The 18,167-nt window shown below is 37.7% G+C and overlaps 1 protein-coding gene across 1 annotated transcript in view; it reads left to right on the top strand.

The window, feature by feature from the left end:
* Positions 1–16,057, top strand: part of IFTAP (intraflagellar transport associated protein) — a 39,351-nt gene extending 23,294 nt beyond the window's left edge. The window contains 5 exon segments of the mRNA XM_071427602.1: positions 1,421–1,492; positions 2,423–2,477; positions 8,642–8,772; positions 15,308–15,426; positions 15,428–16,057. Of these exon segments, the coding sequence (XP_071283703.1) occupies positions 1,421–1,492; positions 2,423–2,477; positions 8,642–8,772; positions 15,308–15,426; positions 15,428–15,503 (453 nt within the window). The 3' untranslated portion in view covers positions 15,504–16,057.
* Positions 16,058–18,167: the final 2,110 nt, after the last annotated feature.

Here is an 18,167-nt window from a genome sequence, read left to right as displayed (position 1 = left end):
TTAAAATACTACCTAAGTGTTAAATGCTTAGAGAGGCACCTGCAGAGATCGTGTTTGGCAGTGGCATTTGCCCTGCTGAAGAGCTGCCATAATCTGACTAACAAATAAGGAACCCTGCAATGAGCTAAGTAATGCTTTCACTGGAGACTGCAGCTTGTGGTAGAGGTTGGCAAAAAGGAAGAAAAAAATCTTGAGAGTATGGATGCCACTAGCATGGATAGATTCATTTTGTTTCTTGTAGATTTTAGGAAGAACAGAATTCTGTGTTCCTGAAGCTATGTTACTGCCTGAAGTAAACAGTAGGCAGGCCAGGGGCATTTTTGATCTTCTGAAACATAAGGGATTAGGGATTTAATGTGCAGGGACAAGAAAACAACAGACATCATCTGGAAGGGAGGGAGATGGAAATCGGAGTCAACTTGTTAAGAACTTCTGCCTTCCTGCCTTAATAACAAATAATTAGGCTGTGATCTAGTCTGTAAGAATCTCAAAATTGCCCTTCATTAAATTTTATTGAAAAAGAAGTAGGAAGTCCTTTTGTGTCTATTGAGTAACACACTAAAGTGCTTTCAAATGATGGGCCTGCCAGGCCTCAGAGCAGAAGCTGCCACTTTCCTCCTTGCTAGGACATGTCTTTGAAGTAGAATCAAGCAAGGCTTTTAAAACAATTATGTTCTGTCAGTTGATTGTGTAATAATAATGACAATATTTTTTTTGCCATTTTTTCATAAGAAGTATTGGTTCCTCATTGGTATAATTTGTCTCTGTGTCTCTTACTTTAGCCACATTGAATTGTCTTTCTGCCACGTAAAGCAATGTACAACTTCTGTTATCCTTTATGTAATGGAGCTTCCATAAACCTTTATGTATGTTTTTGTTTCTAAAAAAGAAAAAGGTTCAGACATGCCTGCACATTTTTGTCACATTAGCAGTTTAAGAAACAAATACAATACTAGTAGAATGCAGCAGAAAAATTGCAGTGTAGTAGCAGGAAGAGGCCATAGTACATTAAGTTGACCACTGTAACCTTTAAGCCTGCCCTGAGAAAGGAGAATGGGGAAAACAGTGCTATTGAAAACAGTGCTACTGTTCTAAATGCTGCTTTTTAGGCATGCTATGATTACTTGCACTGTTGTTCCATTTGATTCAGTCTGGTCCCGTGTAGGTTTTCAGAGAATTACCTGTACCTGTTCTATTTTCAGGAGCATTCCGTTCACTTTTTATAAGTTTTTATATACAACATCTGTAAAGCTGAGTAATGTGTTCTAGGGGAGCCTTCTTATTCAAGGTGACCTGCAGTGGTGCCTTCCAACCTTACCTATTCTGTGATTCTGTGAACTATGTATAAATCAGTAGGAGCTTTGGTTGTGATTTTGATTCTGTTTCATGCATGTAAGTATTTCTGCTTATCTATCTACAGGCAGTGAGGACTGAGTGCTCAACAGCTGGTGTCTCTGATGGAAATAATCTCAGTCTGTCTGAAAAAGTGAAGGTGAGGTTTTCTTCAAAATGGGGATTATGAGCAGAACATGACTGATTTTTCATGTATTAATTTACAAATTACTTGCAATTTACTGATGTATTTCCCATCTGTGGGAAAGAAGAATGAGACCAGTCCAAAATTTTTTCTGATGTTAGTATGTACTTTTAAAGTGTAAAGGTTATGTAAGTCTCGAGACTGTTTCAAACCATGTTGGAAAAAATTATCTGGGAGCATCTTTAATTACTTCATGGAAACACAGAAGAAAATCCAGGGTGTGTAGTCAATCCTCCATGGTAACACTATTTGCAGATAGGCTGGGAAAAACCTTTCATTCTCACCCTGTGCATCTATTCAGAGTGGTACCTGAAATGAGAAATGTCTTGTCTTTGGGTATGTTTTAAATAGTTTAGATTGTTCAAGGGACATTAGCCTGAGAAAACAGTAGAGTAAAGCCCCAGGTGAAATACTAGAAATGTAATAATTCTTAGGGTTTTTTTTTTTTTCCTAATCAATTTACCATTAGTGTCAAAACAGAAGGATCAAGCTCTAGTTTGCCTACAGCATGTATTCTCTTTGTGTCATATGAAATGAGCTTGCAAAATTGCATAGTAACTTATCATGCATCATTTTCCTATGATAATATTTTACTTCTCCATCTTCCCACTAAGTTCCTGAGAAACTTACTGTACAGCTTGAGCTTCCTTTCCATCACTTAAGTTACGTGGCAATTTTGGCAGTAAATCTTTGACTATACCTAAAACTACTTCCTTTGGGTTACACATTTCAAAGAAAACTCATATGCTTTTTTGGAAAAGCACAGGGGGAAATGGAGAAGATGAAGTAGACAATTTAATGCATTTCTGCTTTGCTCTAGATTGTACTATAAGGAATAGAATTGATATATTTTTATCTATTTTCTGATTTGGGTTTTCATGGCAGGTGGACAAGTACTTACACTTGGAAGATGTAGACACAGATGAAGAGACATGCAGTGGTAGGTTTCCCCCCTTCGAATTCATCTTTGTTTTCTGTCTTTGAATGCAAGTGTGTGAACATTGATTAAAGAACTGCTTCTCCCCTAAAAGAGATGATCTTGCTCAGTTCTTCTATTGCTAGAAAATTCCCCACATTGCCCCAGTTCCCCAAACTGAAGTACTAATTTCCCCACTCTTAAGAGGTAATGAAATAACAAATTAAGATGAATATTTATTGTACTTTGTCCTGGTGCAGTTTGTTTTTTTTTTCCAAACTTGTCTAGAAGTGCAGAGTGCTTCTTGTTAGCAACATCTCCCCATATTCAGGCATTTCTATTTTGTATTGAAATTACAGTCATTACAAAAGTTTTTTTTGTAAAGTAATGTGGGTGCTAAGAGACAGTGCTGTAAAGTGGAAATATTTAATGAAAATGCTGTCCCTACCTATTAAAACAATATCATCCTGGGCTTATAAAAGATTAGGCTAATTCTGAATTCACAGTGAACTTCTTTAAAAATTCCAATTAGGAGCATTTTGAGTTGTGTTGAACTCTTCTGTATGTCTATAATAATTTTAACTCTCCCACCTCCAAAAAGTAAATGGAATGCTAATGTCTATAGTTAGTTGTCTATCACAGGTTCTTCTTTGGTCTTTACAGATAGAAGTCACAACCTTTTAGTGTTTAAATTCATTTTCCTCATCTATACCTGTGACTGTACAAGGAAACCAGGGCACACAGATTAAGGGATTTGCCTGAGGTCACAGACGAAGCTGAAGGGCTTTGATGCTTGGTTTCTTAGCTATTGCCACTTGATTGATCTCTCCACTCTAACAGTGAAGTTTTGATTAGTCTTTCCTTTCTGTGTGTCCTGAATTCCTGTGAAGTCTGAGGGCTTAGAGACTTCCAGTATCTCACAAGAAAATAATAAACCAATGTAAGTCAGGTTCACAGCAAATATTCTTTCTCCAACCTTTCAGAAAGGAGGGAGTAAAACAGCAGTTCCAGATCAGGTACAAATGTCAAAGATTTTTTTTAAGTACAGTGTTCATATGTGCCCATTTTTCCCTTTGTAGAGCATTGTTCTATCTTTATGTCTTAAATTCTGGCATTATCTATTAAAAAGGCCCTGGAGTTTACTGGTGGAAGCACAAACCCACATTTCACTTGTGTTATAATGAAAGGAGAAATGCCTATAGCCAGTTAAAGTATTGTTAGATATCTGTAGTTCCAAACAGGCCACAAAGTGGTTGATGAGAATTAAGCCCAATGCTAAAATACCAAGCAGAACAGTGAGGAAGAAGAGCTCTGCTGAAACCTAGTGTGTGACAGACCTTGCCTCTCTCCATCTTTTGGGTCATTTCTGTGTATTTGTGTGTGTCCAAGGGTAAATGTTAATCAGACACATATGGAAAACTCTGGTAAAACACGTGTCATTTCAGGCAGACTGCCTCAGTGAAGACTGAGACTGTATCAACAATGCTTACTAACATTAGGTTTTTAGATTGTATTTTATAACATTGAAACACTGCCTAGCCAGAAATTAATTGTTCCTTCTAAATGCCTCAAGGAAAGTGAACAACATCCAAATTTATACCTGGGAAACCCTGGTTTTTGAAGATGTTGAGTCAGGCTAAAAAATTTCTCCTTGACTCCTAAGTGCAGAAAATAGCACTTATGGTTTGATAGCTGTCTTACACGTCAAAATCCACTCAATAGCTTCATAGTAAGAGAGGTAAAATCTTAGTCCTGTAGAAACCATAGCAACAAAATGCAATTTAAAATATAAAATTATGTCCCTTCTATTGCTTGTAATGTTAAGGTAATCTAGAATAATATCACTAGCGAATACCTTAATGAAAGATTAATTCTGTAGAATTACAGTTAGTTTATAAATGAGGTAAATTGTGACACAAATTAGACATTCTGTTATTGACCTTTTTAAATGCTGCCACCTTATATCAGAACAAATGATTGATTTAAGACTTCATATTGTCAAAACAAGCTTAAAAATATCATAGCTTATTTTACCCAGTAAAAAATACCATACCTTGCTAGTTATTGCAACAGGCCTTTATGTCTCTTTGTTATTGGCAGCAGTTCAATATCTCTGTGCTTCACTTAGCTTTAAAGGGCAGATCAGTTAGCTGAGTTAGCAACTGTACATTAATACAGTAAATATTCACACTTAAGGGCAACTGGCTTAAAGCTGACTGTATGAGAAGCACGATAGAAAATAGGTGTTAAAACATCCCATCTAACCAGTGCTGTTTGGCAGATGTCCTGGAAGAGTCATTCTAGTGAAGTTTTTTTGGTTTTTTTTGTTTTTTTACCAATTTATCTGGCAAAGTTCAGTGTCCTTTAAAGTGTGAATGAATGGGACTGCTTCTTAGGAGTAGGAAAAGCAGCCCACAGATTTGGCCAGTATGCAAATTCATTGTAGCTGCTTTTGTTTGGCAGCACTGGGCTGAAAGCTTGAAACAGGGGCAATGCTTGGCATTGTGGGACTTTGGCACCATAAACCATGATTGGCAAAGTGAAATTGCTGCCCTAAACCACAGCGTTAATGCATCGTGTAGAGACAGCATGGGCACGGTGTACTGTAATCACTCTTTCTCCCTGAATTTAATCTCTAACTGTAAGGAGCTTAAGGCAGCAATAGAGATGATCAGGCTTTCTCCAGGGATGGATGGATGCTGCCTGTGTTTTGGCAACAGGACTTTCCAGGACTGCTTACAAATGTCTTGATGCAGAGTTTGGGGGATATCTTGGTAATAATAGGTAATATTTGAATAAAGTACCAAACATGTTAAAGAATATCTGGAGATTTTTAGTGCTATCGTTTAAATGCAAGAGAAAATTAAAACAGGACTAATTAAATGTGTGGGTGATGCTTCATAGGCAAGGTATAATTGTCTCATCCTAATCCAGCTTGGAGCACTGAAGTGCTTCAAACTTGTCTTTTCAAGGTCCCAGTTGTCTGTAACACTGCAGAGGCTGAGCAGAACCTGATTGAGTCAGTTACTTTGAAGCTGAGGCCAAGCATAACTATTGATTATTTCAATAATTTTTTGGCAAATTATATCAACATCTGTTATTTTTCATAATCTGTGCCTCTCCATTTATAATTTGAGCCTATCCTTACATCCAGAAAAATCTTGTTGAGAAGGAGGTTTCAGAGTTAAATGAGGTGGATTTTTTAAAGTATAGGGCTCCCCCCCAGCTGGTGAATCCCTTTCTTGTTTGTCTTCTCCAGTCTCTGCAATCCATTTAACACTGCCTTGAGATGATTTCACACTAGGCAGCTCTTTGGGACTAACAGCCTGAAGCATGAGAATTAGAGGAGACTGCAAAATTTAGCTTTTAAGCTTTTTTTGTTATCACTCTCTTCTCAACTCCCCATCAACAGCATTTTTGTGAAATGTAGTGTCTGAAAGTGGTAAAACCTGTGTCAGTGTATATATAGCTGTCAGTGTATATATAGCTGGGCATCGTTTGGCTACAGTAAAGTTATAGACAAAACTTTGAACTTCCTCACTCTTGAAAGTTAAAAGCAGACTTGTGCCAGTAGTTTATTTTTTTTCTATACTCACAATTGATGTCTGTGGTACAGAATGAGCAAAAAACTCCCAATTCAGCAGTGTTGACAGATTTAGTAATCACTTTCTGGGATGTGGTAGGGAGGGTTATTGTTCACTTTCCAAATATGCTGTTATTCAATTATGCTGGACTTCAGTAAAATTGTCAGCCATATCATCCAGGGAGTTGATTCTTCATGGTATGAGAGGTGCATTTCAAAATGTCTTCTCAGTTTTTTTGGTATCGCTGCCTGTTCAGCTATCTCTATATATGGTGCTGTTGGCAGTATCCAAGGCTTTCCTGTTGCTAATTAATCACCTCCACAGAGAACATAATTAGCAGCTTAATTAGGATCATCATCCAGTAGTGCTGTAGCAGCAGCTTAAACAAGCTGTGAGGTACTGGCTAGAACTTACAATGGCCTGGAGTTCCTTTGGGTGCTCCCACTGAGAAGGACGACTGTCAAAACTCTCTAATTTTTCCTCTCTGAAGGGGTTTCTTTATTAAACATTATCAGGGAAAGCAGCGTTTACCAATTAGACTTTCATATGCTGTCACACAGCCAGGATAGAGAGAGACAAAGCTCATTTCTGGCATGTCTACTGGCAAACAAAGGTTGATTACATTCTTACAGGGTGATTGAAGGGAAATTGAAACATTGTTTGCATTACTAACAAGCCTTAAAAAGTGGAATTGACATTCTGAGTATGACAAGCACTTCTTGCTAAAAGCAAAAATAAATTTCCTTCTGTTGTCCCAATTCTTAAAGAGTTATCTTTCTGAGCCATTGCCAGGCTGTTGTATAACAGTGCTTCCTCCTCATCTTCTCTCTGCAGATTGGTCTGTTGAGGGGGAGAAGCTCTTAGTGCAGAAATAATCAGTGTTTATATCAGTAGGTGATAAAAACCTCCTGGTGTCCAGACTTCCCTTACTTTAGTAAGGGTATAGAGCTAGGTTGCAAGTTTGAAACAATAGTGGAAGATGCCATTGTCTTTAAATGAGCATTCACATCTTCCTTCTGTCCTATAAATACTTTTGACCCAAATGATGAAAAAAGCAGCTGCAGAGCATGTGTAGACATAGCCTAGATACCTGTGGACTGTGCTGTCCTTTTCAGAAAGTTTTCTCATATTACTGGTGCAGAATCAGAACAGATGCTATGCTGAGAACAAGGACTGAAAGCACTGACATGGCTGGAGATAGACATAAGCAACTGAAAGAATAGGGATGAAAACAAACTCACTTATCATGAAACAAGAGACAAAAATCCAGAAATGAAATACCCAAGGGAGTTAATGCAACTCTTTCTAAAAGAGCATTCTACTTTCCAATTCGAAGCCCTGCTGGCTTTTAAATAGTACTCTATTCCCACAAGAAAACTAAATGAAGAATTTGATCATGGATTTTTTATGGAGACCTAGGAAATCTTTATTTCCAAATGCAGGTTCACAGGGGAATGAGAGGTCTGAAACTCCACTACTGTGGTAAAATTGTGCAGGTAGAGATAAGTAGACACTTCATCTGTTTCACCCTGGATCTGTGTGCTCTCTTGTTGCTTCCATTAAGTAACATTTAAGCAGTGCTTTGAAAATTTATTCTGAGATTACAAGATAAATGTAAATGTAGTATAAAACTGTAAAGAAACTTGTGTATCGGCTGAAAAAATAGTAGGTAGATTTACATAATCCTTTGACTAAATTGCAAGACATATGGTCCCCTTAAGTTCTTTCATAAAAACATTACTGAGACACGATGGACACATCTGTGCTGTGGCAGAGCTGAGATTGATTCATGTTAGAAGATATTTTTAAACCTAAGGCATATCCTTCTGATCTGTCACAGAATGCAAACCCACTGGTCCTGGTATGAATGTTTTGCTGAAATTTGCAAAAGAAAAGTGATTCAGAAAAGCTGTTCATTCGTGAACTGTGGAACAAATCCTGCCTGTATGGAAAGGTTACATGTCACTCCATCCCAGATAGGGGGAAGTCCTCTCAAGTTCCTCTTTTTGGAAAGCTCAGGGAGAAACAAACGTCTGTGAAATGCCCTTAGACAAGAGAGTCATCTGGCACTGCAGTGGGGAATATTAGTAGTTCTACCAGGTATTTTTATTTAATGTTCTGTGAGAATCATACTAAGATGCTTTACAACGATTCTTTATGCCCAATGTACAGGTGGTGAAGCTCTAGCTAAAGAGAAATGAATGACCCTGCTCAGCTCATCAGTGGCAGACAAGGTGTTTTATAACTTCTACTGCAGATGTCTCTGCTGAGGACCTTCATCTTTGCTCTGAAAGAAAGGAATGTAATACCAGGTGCTCTCTGAGTTTCAGAGCATCTGCATCCAGATTTTAATTCAGCACCCTTAGGAAAGAAGAGCTACCTATCTGTTTTCAGACAAGTTTGATTTTTCCTTAGTTTGGTATTACTACCTAGATTTTAGCTCAGGACTGCATGGCTCTGTTTTAATGATAGCTTATGCAACAATAACTGCATCACACACTGACTAACAAGCTACTGCCCATGTCTGAGCACTAAAGGATTTTAGCAGGATTTTGCTAATTTATGCATCAAGTGGAAGGTTAATGTTGACTCCTTTTTATTCAGCAGGGTCATTAGTTCTTCCTGGAGAGGTGGAAGAGACAGTGAGTTGCTGTACACCCTTCTTTGATAAGCCTATTCAGCCCAAGTTCAGAGCCTGGTCAGTTCCCCAGCCATCAGACAGCAAAGCCCAAGAGGTATGAGGTCAGATGTATTCATTCAGACTTTGGGGGTTTGGGGTATTTTTATTTTTCCTGTTGGCTTCTACTGTTATTTCCACAAGAACAGAGGGATGTAGATGTAGTATGTGAAACTGCAGTGAGTTAAAAAGGCATATTAATTTTTAAATGAATAATGAATTCTTAAATATGTTAAGAATTGAAATAAACACTATTTTATCTTGCACACTGCTGCTATATAATCTTACATTTTCAACATGTGCACTTCAATACTTCAAGTGGTATGTGGGCTTTTTAATATTTAATTTGTGTAACTCACAGAATATTCAAGTAAGCCTTTGCCCTTTAAGCCTTTTAGCTACCCTTGCTTATGTAGAATGATGGACCATTTAATTTTCCAGTGATCTCATGATCTTGTGGCATACTCATTGGCTTAATATAGGAGCCATTTTTTTCAGCAGGGAGGTAGGGAATGATCCCTTTAACATGACACTTAAAAAAAAAGAGATTTTAGAATGTATTGTGGTCAGAATTAAGATCTGGTGATTTGGAAATGACTAGTAGCAAGCTGCTGCTGAGAAACTGCATTGTCAGGGTCTGGTGTGGAGACGTTTGCTTTATGGCCTCTGAGCCTTTTAATCAGACACAGTCAGTGCAGACTTTAATTTAGAATTGCTGTCTTCCTTCAGAAATTCAGTTCTTCTCAAACTGCAACAGAAGGTGTGGATTGCTCACAGGCTTATTTTAAGTCATTAAGCTTCCTATCCAAACAGTCAGCGTGAGCATTAACTTTGGGGGTGTTTCTATTGCAGAGAATTCCTCACTGCTCTTTTCCCCTGCCTGATCATTGCAATAGAAGCTGAAGTTAGCTTCCAGCTAAAGTGGGCCAGTTTTGATAGCTTCATATGCTTATTGATGCTCCCATGAGGCTTAAATCAAGTTTATAAATGACGCGTGACCGATGAAGGTTTGGTGTTATAGCACTGCATATGGTGCCTCCTTTCCTGGGCTCAATTGTGTTTAGTTCCTTGCAATAAACTCTTTACTATAAGGAACAAGTCTGCTTTGGGAAAAAGTAGCTGTTCTAAAATGACCTTTCAAGCTTTAATACCTACCATTCTGTGAATAAAAATACTCACTCTTTTCCCTAAGGATTGACATAATTCAAGGTTTTGCCTTTAGATATATCCATTGGACACAAAATAACACCCAAAAAACTAGAATGAGGCTTTATAACTTTCTTATTTCATAACTTCTGTAGAGAAGAAGGAGGGTTGTAGCAGCCTGCAGTGTTCATAAAGGACTGCATATGATTTTTTAAACTATAGTTCATGAAAAATAGATAAAGATCCAACTGCATGCAAAATTCTTTTCCATTTGAGGGAAATTTGGGTTATGAAAGAAACTGAGTATTATTACATTGGCTATGAGTTGTTGCATTTTTCAAGAAGAAAGACAATTTCCACAACCATTTGGTTGGTGCCAGGCTACTCAAAATGAAGGCAGCCTTTCCCCTAAATTATAAACATATTTTTGCCTTCATTTAGATAGTATAACTGCGACCTGATTTTTAGAACCTTCAAGAGTGAACAGGTCCATTTTAAAGTCCCTCAGTGTCAAATTGTCATTGCCTTGAAAATTAAGTCTTGCATTGCTTATGGCAGGACTAGTTTAGAAAGAGAAAAAGATTTTCCCTGGAGACATCTCTGCTTTAAAATGAGACTGTTCTCTGTCCATCAAAACAAATCTGTTAGGGAAGGGCAACATAATGTGGCTGCCTAATTGGTTTTCTTAGAGAATGGAAGACCATTCTGTATGAAAAATAGCCGGGTGAGAAATGTCTATGCTATGGAAACACTTGTGAGGCACTTTAGGGCAAATTGTGTATCTCTCAACATATTGCTAGGGAAAGTTTAAAAAAAGAAGCTCTGCTGAGACCCAGTTTATAACTTGGATAATTGTTAAAGAACATCTTGTCTCCCTGAAAATGTTTTTCTGTCAAAAGGTGTTCAGAAGTGGCTTAGTGAATGACACAGCAAATTATTTGTGTTGTCCACCAGTGTTGCTTCATCTTTCTTTCCTCCCTTTAGACATAAATGTATTTCAGGATTTCAGTATCAACAGTGAAGCATACATGACCTCCCACAGGCCACTGCAAATGGAACCAGCATTCATTATGTCTTTGAAGTACATCATCACAGAACATTTCCCTCCCCTACCCAGAAATTTATTTTCTCCTTTATTTCTACTTAATATATTTTTCCATATAAGATATGGATTTTTATTAATATCTTTATGTATTTGTATGTCTTAATTCCTGTTTCCTTGTGTCTTAATTAATTCTTACTTCCTTTTCTGGGTACACATGAATGCAGTTGCATAATTTTCATCCACTTGCTACAATCATGCATTCAAAGTGGGATTCATCTCACCTAACTTCAGTATTAAATGTAGTTTTAGTCCTCCAGTCACCAAGAGGCACAAATAAGCAACTGCAGAAAGTGATTAATCCCACTTGCTGTAGGAATTTGTTGCAAAATGTAATCTATTTCCATCCACTTGGAATAGCTTGGCCTGGGCTATTTTTGGCTAATTGACTACCTTAGTCTAGAAACCTAATTTTTGTAAGGCTGGGATTAAGAAAGAAGTAATCTGCCCTTCTATTCTCCTTTATTTGTCTGTAGTTTGAGCATTCAAAAAAAGTACTTAGCATGTCTCTCATTTTATCTTAATCTGTGGCATGGCAGCATTTATCCTCTAAAATACAACTTCCACTGAGTTCCATTGGTTAAAGTTTTACTGCTCGGCCTCAGCTGAGGTTTGTTTCTGCCACGTGCTCTATGCATAAATGCAACAGGAGCGCAGAAGAACTTAAAGACAGGATTGACTAAATCAAAGAAGATGGAAGAGTTATATCTTCTCAGAGGCCAGTAAAGACACAGAGATTGAATGACTTGTCCAGAATGATGAAGCAGAAGTGGAAAATTGGCCAAGATTCATTGACTTCTAGTCCAGTGCCCCAAGCTCAAACAAGCTTTTTTTCTCCCAGGTACTCCAGGCTATACTAAGCTTATATGAGATCATAGCATATATGCCTTCCCCCCACTTCTGTTTTTTTATTTATTGTTAGTGAACTAGTAAGTTTTCCCTTGAGCATGCAATGAAATCACTGGTGAGTGTACGTGCAAGCTTTACATAATTTGAACAAGTGAATCATAGAGTGCCATAATTACACAGAAATACAAGTTTTAGAGGGACAGAGACAAGCTGTTCAGCTAAGTTTAACTCCTCACGGATTAATAAAAGAACTGAGTTGCCAATTATTAATAGACTTCTGAAAATTTCAGCTTCAAGGTATTTTATTTACAATATGACTTGGTAAAACAACCTCTAGCAAAATATTTCAGTTAATAGGAATCTTACATTCTTTCCTTCCTTTAATTTGGATATGCAGGAACTGTAAATGAAAGTGATTTTTTTCTTCAGAGAGTAAATCACAGAAGCAATCTTAAACAAACTGGCAGTTTTCTAATAGAGCAGGAGTCTATTCCCAGAGAGCTCTCAAAAAGATTTCAATTAGATGTTAAATTAGACACCTGAAATTCACATATTTCTCTCAGTTCCTTAGGCAAAAATAACAAGGTAATAACTTGATCAGCTCAGAGAATTCAGTGTTCTATCGTAAAATGTCTTCCTTTTGACACAGAACAAAATTGCAGTTTGCAGTTTATAAGTTTTAGATTGCTTGTCTTCATGGAAGTTTGAAGTCAATGGCTTCTTGGAAGAAGAAGAAAAAAAGGAATCCCTAATTTGAGTATTCATTTGAGAGATGAAGCACACTGATAAATATGCAGTGTGAATAAACTTTTCAAATGTGCAATGAGTGGGTAACAGAGAAATCGTTAACAGAGTGGAGTGGGGTATGTTTTATTTTGGCATCTTATTTCAGTTAGCATTGTGGGGTCAAGTTTTGTAAACAAAAGTTTTTCCAGTATTATGCTGTGTCTGCATAAAATGTTCCTGGAAAGACATGAATGCCAAGACAAGGTCAGAGTGGATGTGTGTATACTTTCTGTGACTCTGTTGGCGGGGGAAAATAGATTTGCTTTTGTAAAATCCCTATAAAGGTTTACTGTAGTTTGAACTCTTCTTAGCTCAGTTACCTTAGATGTGTGTCATGGTTTAACCCTGGCAGACACCAAGCCCCACAGCCACTCACTTGCTCTCCACCAGCAGGACTGGGAGAGAATCACAAGGGTAAACTGAAAAACTCATGGGTTGAGATAAAGACAGTTTAATAGGGAAAATAAAAGCCTCACACCCAAGCAAAGGAGTTAATTCATTGCTTCCCACGGGTGGTGCTCAGCCACCTCCAGGAGAGCATGGCCCCACCACGTGTGACAGCCACTTGGGAAGACACAGGACATCCCTCCAAACTCCCCTTTTCTCCTTCTTCCTCCCACTTTATGCACTGATGATTCCACACACATGGGGTGTGGAATATCCCTTTGGTCAGCTGGGGTCACCTGTGCCAGCTGTGTCTCCTCCCCTGCACCCCCAGCTCCCTCACCACCATGGCAGCATGGAAAGCAGAAAAGGCCTTGGCTCTGTGTGAGCCCTGCTCAGCAATAACAAAAACATCTCTGCATTATCAACCCTGTGCTCAGCACAAATCCAAAACACAGCCCCATACCAGCCACTGTGAAGGAGATTAATTCTACTCCAGCCAAAGCCAGCACAAGGTTGTAAAAAATATTGTTACAACCAAAATAACTGAAAAATATTCATGCCTTGCATTGTATTTTAGAAGAGTGCTTTGGATTTCTGCAAATGAAAGACAGGTAGTAGAACCCTGGTTGCTGCTACCATTTGTTACCACAGTTGCTGGTAATCTTACCGACAAGGAATTCTACAAGGCTCTGGTTGTGGAAAAGATGGAAATGAACGTGAATATGCTGAGGAGGTCAAGGAGTTTGCTTTATCTCTAATGGGAATGAGAGTTTGTGTGCAGGCTTTGTCTCCTGTTAACATCTTCCAAGTGGGCTATTTATAAAAGTTAATGATGGTTTAGCTGAAGTAGTCTATGGACATAAGCAAGATAATCTTTGTGTGCAGAATGAATAGTGCTTTCTAGACCAAGTCTATCTACAAAGTTTTCTCCATTTATAAATGCCCATGGTCTACTCATCTGTATCCAGGATTATTTGGCAGCTCCAGCATGTAAGCCAGATCCCTAGAAAACTGAGCAGTAGAGATGATTAATAGAATTATATAACCCCAGAAAAACTGTTTCCTGGTTATTCATGCAAACTACAGTTTATTAAGAAAGGATGTAGATACTACCCAGATGCTCTCTGCCATGTCTATCAAGTACTCGGCCACCAGAGAGGAATCCAGCTACCAATTCTCTGACTTACTAGATGGCATTAACTGTGTCAATGCTTCTTCTTACCAAAATGTCACATCAAATTGTGCAGGACTGTGTCTTCTAAACTGAGCAGTGATCATAGGATGTTGAGTGTTCTGCCTGCTTTTCAGCAAGTACATGTGTATTCTTAATTTCATATACATCAGTAGTCACGGGATTCATTGAGGACTTGTCAAAAGCTTGAAAAAAGAAGCATGTGTTTAAACATTTTGCTGATTTGGTGCTGAAGTACTTAAATCTTTGAAACATATTTCTAGACAATTTATATTAACTTCTCAAGGGATAGGGAGTATTCCTACATAGTTTTAATACTGAAGATGTGTCTCCTGTGTTGCCCTGGAATTCATTTTGTGTAACTGCTTAGCATAAACCTTTTTTGTCATGACCCCCTGCAGTTTCTTATCAGCATGGAGCCTGCCATAGTTATTTGTTTTCATTGTTTTATTTTATAGGCAGAGTGTTTATTCTAAGATATTTCAACCAGAAGCAATGCAGAAATGCAATACAGTATGTCAACAAAGCACATATTGGCAAATGCAGTAAGATTCTTATGTTCATCATGAAAGAAATGCAAACTCACATATCTCTGAGATGGTGGAAAAAATTATTGGAGTCTGAAAATTGATTAGGTGTCATTTTGCTCATTGCAGGCCTTTCCTTCACTGAAACTGTGTTCTGGGAAGCATGTTACATTAGTATCAGATGCATGTATGCTGCGGCTTTATGTAATACTAACCCAAATTTTGACAATATGGAATTTGTCTTTGAAATTTAACATAGCTGCATAATATAACATGTCCATATCCCCCCAGCCTTGCTGCTACAAGTGGCAGGAATATAATAGATGTGTGCAAGGGAGGTTTTTAGATTCCTTGCCTTGAGCAAAATTAGTTAATGATATTCATTCAGATACAGTACAGCACAAATGGGGCACATTAAATGGCTTAAATTAGGTCAAATTGAATAATTGAATTTATTCTTTTACTTAAAAAGAGCTTAATCAGCTGAGAGTGGTAGAGTCAGAAAAAATAGTTTAATTAAATATTAATTAGAAGTTTATATTTTGAGCTTCCTTATTATCACCTTCAGCAATATTATTTATGTATCTGTTTTTCCTCATTACAGCTACTGGGCGATGATGTTCAACCATTCTCCCTTGATGCAGAATTTGATTATGACAATGTGGCACTGACCCCTAAGTTCTCTGAAGCTGAGCTGAAGGCCATTACAGAGTTGTCTGAAGAGAAAAGTGGTACAAATGTCAAATCAGCACCAGCTGAAGACTGAGTCAAAGGTGTTGTGTGCAGGGCTGTTGGAATGACCTTTTCATGGGATGAATGTAGTTCCTTGTTGTACCCTTATTTAGTGTTCTTATCTGTTGGCCAGTAAATGGCATCCCTGAGATTTGTCATTATTCTGTCAAGGTGCCTTGGATCCTGCACTGGCTCAGGGTAGGTGTGCTGGAGTGACTTCTCCATAGGAGCAAAACAAGCTGCTGGATTTCAGAGTAACATCGTGGCTACTCGTGCTTATATCTGGTACTGATTTGGTTCCTGAGTAGTACAAAGCTGGTCCTAAAGCTGCCTTTTACCTCGTTCTTTCAGTAATGCAATTAAGAGCTTTTTAACAGCTGACAAATCAGTCTATGAACTCTTTAAATGTATAGAGATATATGAGTGAATAAATCTGGGAATATTTTTTTTTCTCTGTCTTTTGAGTTACTTCAGTTCTGCAAAAAATAAATATTCCTGTTTCCAACAAACTTTTTGTGTTGATCAAAATTGATATGATACAACTCCTAAAATTAAAACAGTAACTGCTCAACCCCCCCCCCCCCCCGCCACCTTCCACACAGAGGAAAAAATAGCAATCTCATCCATTAAAGGAATTGGCATTGAAAGGCTGTCAGATTTTAGGGTTTTTTGCAGGAGATGATTCCAAATAACAGCTTACAGCTTACACTCTGCATCACTGAAATACAGCAAGCTGGAGTTGAGTAAAAGTCAGCTATATGGGTGGGAGAGAAGAGAGTGCACCTCTGACACAAGGTAGTATGTACTCCTTCTCTGAAGAGTTCAGAATCCTTTGTTTTCAGTAACTGTAGAAGCTTTGCCGTTGAGGTTTGGTTTAACATCACAATGCTGCATTGTATTTTTGGTGGTTTTCTGTTATAACTGCATTCACTAAACCTTGCTGACCAACAGTTTGTCATTGACCTCTCTCTGCTATTTCTGAAGTGGATGATTAGCATGATAAATGCTAATTTATCTGCCTGAGCAGACTGACAGAGTGCCAAACCATAGGTTTGTGTAAAGGCTGTGGATGAATTTTCTGTGGCCGGTTGGCTGCTTCATTGTCAGTAATTTATAAAAGCAAAGAAAGGTCTTCTGATGTTCCAAAGGATATTTTCTGGATTAGTATTTTTGTAAACCATAATCATGCTCCACTGAAATCTGAGTAGCATTGGTTTTGAGGAATGGTATTTACCTTGATTAGGGGATATAATTTAAGAGTGAGATTCCAAAAAAAAAAAAAACAACCAAAAATAAACCACCAGAAAAGAAAGAGCTCTCACAGAAGATATTTAAGGAGATTGATACAAAATTACAAGTATGTCCTATAGAAAAACTGGCTTGTACAGGACCTTGCTTTTAGAAGGTAATGAGAATTTTTTTAACACCCACACTCAAAAAAATGCCTGTGCTGTAGTTAAAATGTTTTTTAAAATGTAATTGGCTGTGTAGCAGATTCTGCTGGGTTTTCTGAAACTTTTTTAAATGTGAATTTATTTTAATTCAATAAACTGTTTTGTTGGACCCAAGGTATTTTAAATTAAATGGTTTAGATCTAACTAGAGTATTCCACTGAAACCTTAAAGTTAAACATTTCTGAACAGATCTGATTATTAATTCATCTTCTTCTGAAGGGTACAGATAATGTGTATAAATCAGAAGGATAAGAAGTAAGTTCTGGAAGAGCTCCATAACAAATCTAGGAGAAAAAAACAGAGAAGTGCTGCATAGTGATAGCAAGGTCAGCCTTTGAAAGCCTCAACAGAAAAATAAGGGCGACAACCTCATTAACATATGTATGTATAGGAAAGATAAAGTAAGGAGCCTTCTGTCTGAGAGACCTCTCTGTACAGGGTTTGCTATCCTGCAGACAGAGAATCAGCCATAAAGGTGAACATTTGTGGCTTTGTGGAATGGTGAATTAGGTGCTTCTTGTGTGTGGTTTTTTAGAAAGGCATGAGTCACACAAACTAGAGATCAGTCCTGTGGGAATCCTATTGCCTGTAGAGTTGATGAGAAAACTTGTCGAGGGGTTTATAATATTCTTCAGGCCACATCAGCTCTGGAATCTCTTAAGTGCCTTTTCTGTTCATTTCATTATCAATTTTTCACTGCACATTAGGGATACATCCAGCCATTCAGTTCCTTCTCTCATAAGCAGATGATTCTTACCAAATGTTCAAGGTGCCTACTATGCTCCATAAGTGTCATTCAGTATAGTCATTATATGGTTTCCTTTGATATAAAGAAACACTTTGCTGCAGAATACCCAACAAAATTGGAACTCTTTAGTGACATTCATCTTACACAGAGAAATGGGAATAATTCACTTACATTTACACTACTCATGAGTTAGATTTTTACTCTTTGTTAACAGGCATGAATATCACAGTGAAGATTAGGCAATATAGGCTCCATTTTCTGTACATGACATTTTATTGGCCTGCCCCTGTGGTTGTTTTTGGCTTGTACCTTTCATTTGATTACCTTTCACAGAGGAGGCATATTTTCCTCTTAGCCATTACTAGGTTGTCATTTTTAAGAACATACTTTATGTGCATGTTAAATTTTATACTTGCTCATGGAGTTAGTTACCTGGAATTGTTTTAGTGTTTGTGAGGTGCTTTGAAGTCTGAATAATATATATCTTTTCCTCTTGGTAGCTTGTATTCTGTTTAATATTTAATATTTTC

Source organism: Agelaius tricolor, unplaced genomic scaffold (genome assembly GCF_023055355.1).
Source record: "Agelaius tricolor isolate 1412-34295 unplaced genomic scaffold, bAgeTri1.0.p SCAF_5, whole genome shotgun sequence".
Lineage (NCBI taxonomy): Eukaryota > Metazoa > Chordata > Aves > Passeriformes > Icteridae > Agelaius > Agelaius tricolor.
This window is presented reverse-complemented; position numbering and strand designations above follow the sequence as displayed.